This window comes from Schistocerca piceifrons, chromosome 2 (genome assembly GCF_021461385.2).
Source record: "Schistocerca piceifrons isolate TAMUIC-IGC-003096 chromosome 2, iqSchPice1.1, whole genome shotgun sequence".
Classification (NCBI taxonomy): Eukaryota; Metazoa; Arthropoda; class Insecta; order Orthoptera; family Acrididae; genus Schistocerca; species Schistocerca piceifrons.
Window position 1 is genome coordinate 469,689,587 of NC_060139.1, and position 12,876 is coordinate 469,702,462.

General features: G+C 42.5%; 1 protein-coding gene across 1 annotated transcript in view; it reads left to right on the plus strand.

Annotated features, from left to right (window-relative positions):
* Positions 1–12,876, plus strand: part of LOC124774601 (extracellular sulfatase SULF-1 homolog) — a 449,198-nt gene that overhangs the window by 152,332 nt on the left and 283,990 nt on the right. Inside the window, exon 3 of the mRNA XM_047249494.1 lies at positions 1,683–1,834. Coding sequence (XP_047105450.1) covers positions 1,683–1,834 — 152 coding nt within the window. The remainder of the gene's footprint in view (positions 1–1,682; positions 1,835–12,876) is intronic.

The window sequence follows — 12,876 nt, forward strand, 5'->3', positions numbered from 1 at the left end:
GCTATGAAAAAAATAAGCAAAATATACAAACTTAGTAGTCCATGCGCAAGATAAGCAACATAAAGGACTGTGTAAGCTCAGTAGCGCCGTGGTCCCGTGGTTAGCGTGAGCAAAAAAAGTGGTTCAAATGGCTCTGAGCCCTATGGGACTTAACTTCTGAGGTCATCAGTCCCCTAGAACTTAGAACTACTTAAACCTAACTAACCTAAGGACATCACACACATCCATGCCCGAGGCAGGATTCGAACCTGCGACCGTAGCGGTCACGCGGTTCCAGACTGAAGCGCATAGCACCGCTCGGCCACTTCGGCCGGCTAGCGTGAGCAGCTCCAGACCGAGAGGGCCTTGGTTCAAGTCTTCCCTCGAGCCAAAAGTTTAATTTTTTATTTTCAGATAATTATTATCTGTCCGCCCGTCAGTAGTATGGGGACCCTACACCTACACAAACATTGAAACACACGACTTCAGTCGACTACAGCGCACGGAAGAGAGAGTATTCACGCTAACGAGGCTCCCTGGCTGGCAGTTGACTGTTCGCTACTTTGGACGAGAGTGCATTAAATACGTGAGATGTATTCCGTGGGCAATATGAATCCAGCAAATATAGCTTGCAACTTCAATGAACGAACGAACAGATCATAACTTTGCGAAAATAAAGCAAGTATTCACTCGAGGGAAGACTTGAACCAAAGACCTCCCGCTCCGCAGCTGCTCACGCTAACCACGGGACCACGGCACTCCCGAGCTTACGCTATCCTTGATGTTGCCTATCTTGCGCATGGACTACTCAGTTTGTATATTTTGCTTATTTCTTCATAATTCCACACAACTTCTTCCTGTTTTCTCGATTGATCTGTGTTCAGCTTTTCAAGGCCTATCCACTGTGCCAACTTATAACTAAATCCGAGGGGAGTGCGGTGGGGAGGTTCCCTTGTGAGCACTATGGGACTTAACATCTGAGGTCATCTGTCCCCTAGAACTTAGAACTACCTAAACCTAACTAACCTAAGGACAGCACACACATCCATACCGGAGGCAGGATTCGAACCTGCGACCATAGCAGCAGTGCGGTTCCGGACTGAAGCGCCTAGAACAGCTCGGCCACAACGGCCGGCCTCAGGACGACATCCAACAGCTTTATCAACCAACGCCAAATCGAATAACTGCTTGCAAAAGGACTTTAAGTGGACTAGCTCGTTACTGACGTGATCAATTTGTGAAGATTTTTCTTTCGAATAAATCATTCAATTTTTTCTGAAATTATAATCATTTGTTTTTCTGTACATGTACACCACATCTACCGATCTCCGTCCGTTTCGGACAATTCGTTCGTGGTGCGTTCTTTCTGCCTTTAGTGTATCTTCTAGTGCAGTGAATGAGTTACAGGTTTGGTAACGTTTCACGCAACACAGTACAGCTGGAGTATACAAATGACGAAATGCAGGCTGGGATTTTATTGCCGCAGTCTGTTCGTGGCTCCAGAAAGACGTGGACTCGATAGAAATATTGGCGAACGAGGAAATTATGACTGTCTTGTCGACTGATTCGTGGGGTAGGCTTTATGGCTGCCCTGCTACAAATAACTTTAGCAAAATAAATCAAGCACCACAACGTGTAACACGACGAACATGCAACTGTCCGCGTCATTTCCTGACACAGACTGTCTGTTTACCGTGTTGCAGGGTACTTTGGCAAGTACCTGAACAAGTACAACGGCAGCTACATCCCGCCGGGCTGGCGCGAGTGGGCGGGCCTCATCATGAACTCGCGTTACTACAACTACTCCATCAACCTCAACGGCAAGCGCATCAAGCACGGCGACGACTACCACAAGGTGAGTGGCCGGCTGCGCCGCCTCATCTTTCCTCGACGACAGGCCTCAACGCACGTCTGGGTAACTCGAACCTGGCTGCTGGCTCCCGAGTGGGAAGCTGGTGCTCTGCCTCTCAGCAAAGCTAGCTGAGCACATTTCAACGGATCCACTCAAAGCTCGAGGCTGCAACCGTCTCTGTAGTTCTCTTTCGAATATACTCGTCATTACAGAAGTTTTAAATTTCTAAGGTCGTCCTATCTTTTGAGAAAATAGCAATTTATTTCTACACCCGTGAGGCAATCTATGAAAATTTTGTTTGTGGTACAATTTGTCAAGCGTCATGTTAACTTCCTGCTGAAAGAAAAATATAATTAGGAAGAGCACACTGTCCAGCAATATGTACTATCTACATTCTGTATTCAGCTGTGGTGTGAACATGAACACTGACAATCCGCGCATTGATCTTATATCTTGTACACATTATAATTATGACGTGCCGACATCCAGTGTATTCCACGATCCTTACACATACATTTGTCATTGACACGATACAGAGTGCAGATGGTGGAGGCTGTATGCAATGTGAAGCCGAAGATCCTAAAATAGTAACATAGTCTTACTGAAATCGGTCATCCAAATAAATACCTTACTTGCGGCCTTGGCTGTTTGGAGTTTTTCCAGAGCTCATACCTAAACAAAATATCTTAACGTACATTATTATTCTAATTATTTGTTTTACTTATTTTTGTTTCACGTTGTAAATTGTTATTTTACGTTTTAAATTCATGTTTTTTTTCGATTTTTAGTTTACCATTTTACATATGTGTATTTTGTTAGTTTAAAATAATAAGTAACTCATTATTATGATACGAAATCATTACAATAATGATAATCTGTACAGAAATGCTTAAAACATAATTCTTTTTTTTACGTCAAGTACATCAAATAAATGAAATTTCTTCACATAATACACACGACGGACAGCACAACATAAAACAAAATTCAGTAGAATTCACGAACTGTGGCGGGTTATCTTCTAAATATCCCGATTTGTATCAGCCGTATTTGAGTACACTGGAAAATGTTGGTGAAGAGAGAACTGATGATGTGCTAGTGACTGTAGCTTGATTATATTTCTTCTCAACTGGACATTGACATAATAATCATTCAGTGAACTAGATATCAAAATTTCTCACAAACTTCTTCCAACATTCAATGTCGTATACGTGTAACGGCTCTATCTGTCCTGTCGAGCCTTTTGGGGCCACAAGACGAACAAATTCCTTGTCACTGAAGTTATATTTCTATTAAAATTATCGACGTTTCGACCCCTCTGCTGACATCTGCCTCAGGATCTTATGGTGTACACTACTGCTAGAACACTGTCAGATACGAGGACGCGACACTCGAAAGAACAGATATCATTGATAACCGGTGCCGGTCGGGGCACACATTTTCAACATGTCCCCAATGATGTATATCAACTCCTGTTTGCAGCTAGGGTGTCGATTTATCATTTCATTTCTAGAGAAGCTGCACGGTCATCAATGGTATCTGTTCTTTAGGGAACAGATACTACCTTCATATATAGAAACTAGTCGGACGAACAAATTTCCTTAAGCAATCTCGTTTATGGGTGAACTGCAAAATTTTTACGAATTTCAGCAGCACTCGTCTATCGTCACTACTAGATGTTCGACATTTAGCTGGCTCGTTGAGATACACTTTAGGGTGACCATTTCTAGTATGACTATTTCAGAAGATAGATTTGATATTTCGGAATTCAGTCGCTTGTAATAACACAGTGTTTACCTGTATTCACTGGTCCCTTAATAAAAGACTCTCCGTTGTAATGCTTCTTCATCAAGAGTCAGAAAATGTGTTATAGCTTCGAGGTACCCCTTGGTGGCGTCTCATACATTCGTATTGGTGTTCACTGGGACTGTAGCAAGGCTCATGCGCTGCGTGTCTCTGCCGTACGTTAGCGCTTCCTTGGAATGCGAGACTTCCCACCAGGAACAAGTGGCTGTACGTACAGAGCGACACGGCAGGAGATTTCATTAAGCAACGCGTGCGTACAGCCGAATACGTGCCTCTCATAGTCATTGCCTCAACTTGTTGGGGCTTTAAAACACCAGTAGAATTCCCAATCACGGCAGCGCGGATCACCAACGTCGAAACAAATATATTTCCAGCATTAGTAATAGATGGAAATCTGTATTCCGACAATGGAACTAACAAGTGACTAAAGTAATACTGTTAATACCTCATAAAAACTATAAAATGGTAGTTGCCAGAAAAAATTAAATTTTATCGTTCCTTTATGCTTATAAATACAAAAAACAAACAAATGTTTTTGGCTTGCGCAGTAATCTGAATATTGTTCATTATGATAAAGTAGCATAGCAATTTACAATGTGTCCTTCACGCCCAGTGCAGTATCCTGTATCCTGCGCGCATTCGAAGTCTCCGTCTGCAACAGACCAGGAATTTTATTCCTACCTGTGCTGCTTCAAGTAGCCTACACATCTAAAAATCAGAGGCAGCGAAGTTTGCTACGCTTTGATGAAAGACGAAGTCAAATGTCGCAAACGTTCTTGGTTCGCTATAAACCTCGCCCGCCCCCCCCCCCCCCCCCTACCTTTCTCTCTCTCTCTCTCTCAGGATACAAAATTACTTTCCTTTAGACACCAATTTGATTACATTAAAAACCGAAGATGATATCTCAGAACATTTGAATGCGATACACCGGCGGTACGCTAGAAATATGATTTCTTTCAAGAACCATCCACAGTTGCTGCTTCTCGTGAACGGCAAAAAGTGTAATTTATTGGATTTCTTGTTAGCCGATTAGCGTCCATGAAAACAGGTTTCTTCCAATCGGTGATTCTTGTAAGGAAACCATCACATTCTCGTTCAAGTTGTTCTCACGTTCATGAGTTAGCAGTCGCGAAACACTCGTTGTTGACGCTGTTACATAGAAAACGGCGTACGGCATGTAAAAAATGGCGTGCTGAGGCATTTGCAATATCTAAAACTTAGTTTTATTCGGTAGAACTGCAATAAATTAAATGTTACCGCTGGTAAACTGTAACGTTTCAGAAAAAAGACTACGTTGCTGTCTTGGACGACTGAACTCTACTGGTTAGGACAAACTATCGTTGTCACCCACAGTAAACAGAGTAACAGGACTCGCTTCAGTGTCTTCCGTTAAGAACGATAAAAAAAGGCGTAGAGTGTAATACATTCATTTTCGTTCCCCCATACTATACGTAATTTTGTACTGTACTTCACGATTATAAAATATCTCTCTTGTTCAGATCAAACTGCGTGCAAAGTTCTAAGTGAGCTATCTTTCTGCTTGAAAGTTTATTTATTTATTTATTTATTTATTTATTTATTGCGCTGATAAATGATTTATGCATTTGCTATATATACATAAACTTTGAATGCGGCTTATTGTACTGGTCTAAACAAATTCCTTAATTTTTCGAGCGATATGCTGTTGTTTACTAATGATGACACTAAGTAATGTTAAGTGAATAATAATTTTCTTGTACACGTAGAGTATACATGTTCTTGTCTTCGAACATTATTTCTTTCACACCCTAATTACACATATGCCAACTAACACGAATAGCAAAACTTCTCTCCCACTGTTTCGCACTGCCATCCCTTAGAACATCCGTCTAACTTTGTAAATGACAAAACTGAGAAGTCTTCTCCAGTGACCGCCACTGCTCACTACTCAACGCCCTAATGGTACAGTGTAACAAAACCCTCCTGCTATTTGAGGAATAAATGACTGACCCAGAAACAGTCAGTTCATTATCAGCGAGAAACAACTTGAAAATGGCGTGAGGGACAGTCGTTAGTGATCAGTCAAAATATCCTGTAAGTCCTCTGAACTCGTTTACGAATACAGAAGAGTCGGTATAGAAACCAATGCTCACTCGAATATGTACCCACAAGAAATAAATCACGAACTTAATTTACGAAACAACCTTAGGTATGTTACGTTTACTGGAATATGTGGAACCAAAACCTGAAACATAGCACGCTATTTGGAGAGCACAAATTTAATTTCGTTTCGAAGTTCAGAAACGTGTGTCAGTAAGTATTGTGGCTATAATATCAGCTAATAGGGAAATGAACTTTTACAAAGGCATGTTGGGTAACCGTGAGGTGAACTTGAAAAGCGACAGTTGACTTCTTCGAGTTGACTTCTTCGCATAACTGCAGTGTCTGTTACTACACTCGTTCTTTATTGAACCAGTCTAATGTGTGAAGAGGGCTAGTCAGTTTCAAAATACTTTCCCCTCTTTTAATAAAGCAACATGTCTCAGAGAAATAGATTAGCATCATTTGCTTCTTCTAATCGTTTTCCCTTCTTCTCTTTGTTAGCTGTTTCATAGTAAATAAACGTATAGAAAAAATGCAACACCCTCAAGGAGTGGACTCAGTGGCACCCTGGTGTAATATGAGCATACTGAGAGGACATAATGTTAGTTATTCATTAGTCACTGCCATCGGCCATCAGATGGTATTCAGGAGGATCTCCATCTATGCACCTCTGTTTTGTCTCAGCAGGCAGTAACTCTTCCGAGTTTAGAGGTGAACAGTATTTGTAACATTCATTCTTGGGTACAACCATGTCCCGCCAACGAATAAGTACTCCTGTTGAGCAAACTGAGTCGTTTGACTGGTGCTGCGTTTTGCGCCTGTGGGGAACCGGATGGACGTATCGACAGAGAGCTGCACGTGTCCGGCACAGTGGCTCGGTGGTGTGTCGCCGCGGTTAGCAATGGGCTACGGAACATTCTCGCACCCCTAGACGTCCGCGTCGTACAGACCCAAGTCAAGATGTGCAGGCATTGAGCGAGCAGCTGTGGCCGACCAAACGTAATCCAGGGAAGAAATCCAGGCACATGTTACACCTGCTGCGTCACCAAAGAGCACTGGCAACCATCTGCCTGCAGCGGGACTAAGAAAACATGTGAATGTGGTCATGCTATCACTGACACTAAGACTCCACCGAGCACGGCTGCTGTGTTACCGTGAAGGTGTCGACTGGAGAGCGGAGTGGCGCACTGTTGCCTCCAGTGATGAGGGTAGGTTCTGTCTGTACGCAACTGATCGACGTACTGCGTAGACCTGGTGGACCTGGTGAGCGGCCTCATCCGCAGTGCATTCGGCCACCACACACAAGTCCCCACCCCATGCCTCATGGTGCGGGTCAATCACTCCCGATCGCACTCGTTATTTCTGCGGGGTAAATTAACCAGTGTCCGTTACATTTCACAGCTTGTTATCCTCATGCTACCGCCACTTCATCAACAGGAAGGTGATGTGCTTCTCAGCAGCACAGTGCACGTCTGCAGCGGCGCAACGTGCTCTCGTGGTGTACAGTTACTGCCCTGATCAGCAAGATCGACAGGGGATCTCAAGTTGATTCCGTATTTCTAGATTTCCGGAAAGCTTTTGACACCGTTCCTCACAAGCGACTTCTAATAAAGCTGCGGGCCTATGGGGTATCGTCTCAGTTGTGCGACTGGATTCGTGATTTCCTGTCAGGAAGATCGCAGTTCGTAGTTTTTTTTTTTTTTTTTTTTTTTTTTTTTTTTTTTTTTTTTTTTTTTTTTTTTTTTTTTTTTTTTGTCATCAGTCTACTGCTTGACGTATTCCAATCTCTGTCTTCCTCTACAGTTTTTGCCCTCTACAGCTCCCTCAAGTTCCATGGAAGTCATTCCCTCATGTCTTAGCAGATGTCCTATCATCCTGTCCCGTCTACTTATCAGTGTTTTCTACATATTCCTTTCCTCTCCGATTCTGCGTAGAACCTCCTCATTCCTTACCTTATCAGTCCACCTAATTTTCAACATTCCTCTGTAGCGCCACATCTCAAATGCTTCGATTCTCTTCTGTTCCGGGTTTCCCCCAGTCCATGTTTCACTACCATACAATGCTGTACTCCAGACGTACATCCTCAGAAATTTCTTCCTCAAATTAAGGCCGGTATTTGATATTAGTAGACTTCTCTTGGCCTGAAATGCCTTTTTCGTAGTAATAGACGGCAAATCATGGAGAAAAACTGGATATCAGGTGTTCCCCAGGGAAGCGTCCTGGGACCTCTGCTGTTCCTGATCTATATAAATGACTTGGGTGACAATCTGAACAGTTCTCTTAGGTTGTTCGCAGATGATGCTGTAATTTACCGTCTACTAAGGTCATCCGAAGACCAGTATCAGCTGCAAAGCGATTTAGAAAAGATTGCTATATGGTGTGGCAGTTGGCAGTTGACGCTAAATAACGAAAAGTGTGAGGTGATCCACATGAGTTCCAAAAGAAATCCGTTGGAATTCGATTACTCGATAAATAATACAATTCTCAAGGCTGTCAATTCAACTAAGTATAGTCTGTCGGTAAACTGAAGAGCGAGCGAGCGAGTCCCCACTCTGCCAACCAAGCTACGTCACAAGGCGCTTCTACAGGCTGTTTCACAACGTAGTACCGGCCCTGCAGCGGCGCGCGATTTAAATCTGTGGCGACGTCGTACACAGATACGTCTCGGCTGCGTTTTTTTTAGACAAATGCATTAAGACCATAAGGAATACAAAAGACGATAGCTTCTTTCGAAATACAACAATAGAGCAAATAATATTAACATAAGAACGGAAGTCAGGATTCTACCACAAACATAGAACCGAATGCCTGTTCATGTGAATATGGTATATGTTCCTCTACTGCTATTCGTGAAACGAACCGCACATAATTCAATCAATCTGTAGAATTTAAGGCTTGTTCTTACTTTGTGTTTCTACTGAAAGGTAGAAGTTTTCTTTGAGGGATTGTATTGAAACTTAACAATTCTTGCAACATGAAGAGTGTTTAAAAAGTAAGCAGAAATTTATAATTTTGTGTGTTAGTCCGATTTGCACTGCTTTTTTGTCACTGTCTTCGTGAACATGTCTCTAAAGTATGTGTACAATGTTATACATATTGGCTATTTACTCCGTTGTCAGTTGTCAGAAAGATTACATGTGTTTTGGTAGCATCAACGATTATTTGTTTTGTATAAAAATAGAATAGAGAATCTGTATCAAATTTTGTTGTAAGAATGGAATAAAATGTATGAAATTTTTGGAAATGTTGAATATTGCTTTTGGTGAACTTGTTATGAGTAAGCCAAGGGCATACAAGTGGTATAAACATTTCAAAGTGGGTCTTAAAGGGCAGCAGTTTTACAAGTATGGATGAGATTAAAAGTGTGCAGTTAGAAGACCTATAAACTATCCCGAAGAAACAGTTCCTAAAGTGTTTCGGGAATTGGAAAAAGAACTGGCATAAGTGTGTAGTATGTAATGGGGAATATTTTGAAGAGTATAACATTGCTGTAAACTAACAAATAAAGTTCTTACCAAAAAATAAAAGTTAATATGTAAGCGCACCTCGTATGTCAAGCTGTCTGCTTGGAAGTCCAGAATCGGGGTATGTGTTTCGAAGGAAATTTCAGCAGTGTTTACAATAGCTATTGCGCACATGTTTTAAGCAATATGTCATAGAATCGGGTGAATAGTGACCGAGACAGAGATTTGGTGTTCCATCAGCATCAAAGGTTTTACGTGATTTTGAAACTGTCTATAACGATGGGTTTCCTCACGAAATTATTAATTTCCTTCGTGGCGACTCCAGTAAAGCATGCGGCTTATTTCCGCGTTTCTTCTTTATGCGTCCTATTGGGGGAGGCTGACGTTTGCCTAAATTGCAGCCATTTGGTTGGGAGTAGTAATATCAGCCAACAGTTCTTTTTGCGTCGCCTCTTTAACATACGCTGCACTAACATTAGAGACGATCGAACGCTCGTTACTCCGCAAATACCTCCTTTTCTTCGTATTCTGCACATTTTCTTACAATACTAGACGATTATTCATCACTTCCGGATATCGAAGTATATCACGAAGTATACAAAGTTAACTTACACTGGCAACAAAAATCCCACGAACAGAAACGACGTATATCACTGCATGCCGATCTACACCGCTACAAAGGTAACGGGCAACAGATTTTCGGTGCCCCTGTAGTCCGGTGGCAGCGTTCTTCCGGGAAAGGCCACTTCCCCCACCAAAAGCGCTGCTCGCTCTTCAGTTTACAGACAGACTATACCTGGGTGTTAAAATTACGAACAACTTCAGTTGGAAAGACCACATAGATAATGTTGTGGGGAAGGCGAGCCAAAGGTTGCGTTTCATTGGCAGGACACTTAGAAGATGCAACAAGTCCACTAAAGAGACAGCTTACACTACACTCGTTCGTCCTCTTTTAGAATATTGCTGCGCGGTGTGGAATCCTTACCAGGTGGGATTGACGGAGGACATCGAAAGGGTGCAAAAAAGGGCAGCTCGTTTTGTATTATCACGTAATAGGGGAGAGAGTGTGGCAGATATGATACGCGAGTTGGGATGGAAGTCATTAAAGCAAAGACGTTTTACGTCGCGGCGAGATCTATTTACGAAATTTCAGTCACCAACTTTCTCTTCCGAACGCGAAAATATTTTGTTGAGCACAACCTACATAGGTAGGAATGATCGTCAAAATAAAATAAGAGAAATGAGAGCTCGAACAGAAAGGTTTAGGTGTTCGTTTTTCCCGCGCGCTGTTCGGGAGTGGAATGGTAGAGAGATAGTATGATTGTGGTTCGATGAACCCTCTGCCAAGCACTTAAAAGTGAATTGCAGAGTAATCATGTTGATGTACATGTAGATCACCAGACTTTTCGCGTATTGAACACGTATGCGACATTATCAAGTGGGAACTTACTCGTTCTCCAGAGGCTGCAATATCCTTCGGACAGTCTATCGCAGGATGCCGTTCGACGCCTGTATGATCGTTTTCATGTGAAAATACAAGCCTGTGTTGCCGCCAGAGGTGGCTACACTGTGCATAGATGCCTTCTTTGGGCACTCTTTGCTGTGACGTGTTTTTTCATTTGGTCTGACTTTGTTATCAGGTACTCCTACAATGGTGAACTATTTACTACATCTCTTGTCAATAAAATAGCCTTGTCCTTGAGGGTGTTGCATCTTTTTCTGGCAGTGTACACTGTCAATAAAGCTCTCCATTTTCGAAAACCATTCTGCTTTTCTTGCAAGAGTGATTCTGCTGTTGGCCTCAATCGGTTATTTAATATACAGCAGACACGTCGAATGTAATATACTTATACCTCCGTAGTTTGTGGGTCTACTTCTTTACCTTTTCTTAAACGTAGAACTGATGGTTACCGTTAACCTGGGGATCCCCTTTGTAAGGCAGCAAAATGGTTCAAATGGCTCTAAGCGCTATGGGACTTAACATCTGAGTTCATCAGGTCCCTAGACTTAGAACTACCTAAACCTAACTAACCTAAGGACATCACACACATCCATACCCGAGGCAGGATTCGAACCTGCGACGGTAGCAGCAGCCCGGTTCCAGACTGAAGCGCCTAGAACCGCTTGGCCACAGCGGCCGAATCCTCCAATCTTTACGAGTTCTATAACTATGACCTCTAGTCCTGGTGACTATTTTATTCTTTTGGTTTCCTATTACTGCCTCTAATTCCTCTAAATTAAAGACATCAATATTTTTTACTAATTCTCAGTTTCTGTCTCATGATTGGTACGAGGGTATGTTGAATAATTATGCCTCAGAATTTTTTTATGTGAAAGCTCTTAAAGCTTTTTACGTATAATAGACTTTATTAACATTCTACACCTCTGTTCTTCATGTCTTTGTATTTATTTCTCAAAATTTGTCCAAACGTCAGACTATTTTGTTGATACCGTCACTATTAATGGAGCCACAACGTCACCTTCGCTTGTAGCGCTTCATCGCTAACAAAATAAAGTCTTCGGAGGTGTTATTTATATTCTGGAAGTAGATTAATATCGTTCCAGATATCGTAGCACTCGTGTGTTATCCGACGATCTTCTCCGATAAGTTCATGAACCCGCTGGCGGTGAGTGTAGTCGGTTGTCGCACGCGGCCGTCTCCTCCAACCACTGTCACACAGGTAGAGGCTAACACCACCGTTCCTTTCACTGCGACCACGAACAAGCCAATGTCTCACATTACTGATGTCGATACAATCATCGCCGTAAACGGCTTTCATTCTTCTATAGATATGCTGCGGTTAGAAATTCGACGTAGTTACGTTTGAAATCGCCACGTTTCACGCTGCAATTCGGAGCCTAGAGGGTTGCAACATGCATGACATGTAATACCTCAACTGATATTAATAACAGATTAAAAAATTCGGAGGCCATTACTTTTCAGCACGCCGTCTTAGAAATGTCTGCCTCAGGGGTTGGGTTGTTGTGAGGGAGGAGACCAGACAGCGAGGTCATCGGTCTCATCGGATTAGGGAAGGACGGGGAAGGAAGTCGGCCGTGCCCTTTCAAAGAAACCATCCCGGCATCTACCTGGAGCGTTTTAGGGAAATCACGGAAAACCTAAATCAGGATGGCCGGACGCGGGATTGAACCGTCGTCCTCCCGAATGCGAGTCCAGTGTGTCTGCCTCAGGGTTAAACCAAATACTCTTGTAATGTTCAGTGCATTCCTAATGCGTTACAACGTCTATTCAACCACGACTGAATATGTTTACAAAACATGATGCGCTTATTATTAATTTATTTCGGTGTGGGTCTGACAGCATCGAAATAAATTAATAATAAGCGCATCATACTCGTAATCACAGTCTGTGGTTTCCTAAATCGTGAGGCGATGACCAGCACGAAGAAACGATTTAGATTTTGGAAAAGTAACAGATGTAGTCGACTAGTATTTTTTTTTTTTTTTTTTTTCCTTAGAAGACACGCTACACATTGCAGATGACGTATGAAACACTACAATTTACAGCTCCGAGTTCAGCGATGTATCATCATCTGTGTATTTTCAGTGGCTGGTAGCATTATTATGCCCACTTTTTGTTTCCGGCGTTTTCCGGCTAACGTGCTTCTCGCTAATGTGAATGCAATACGACAGCAAGAGCGCCAGGTCCGCCGTCGCTGGACCGTGGTAGCGGCG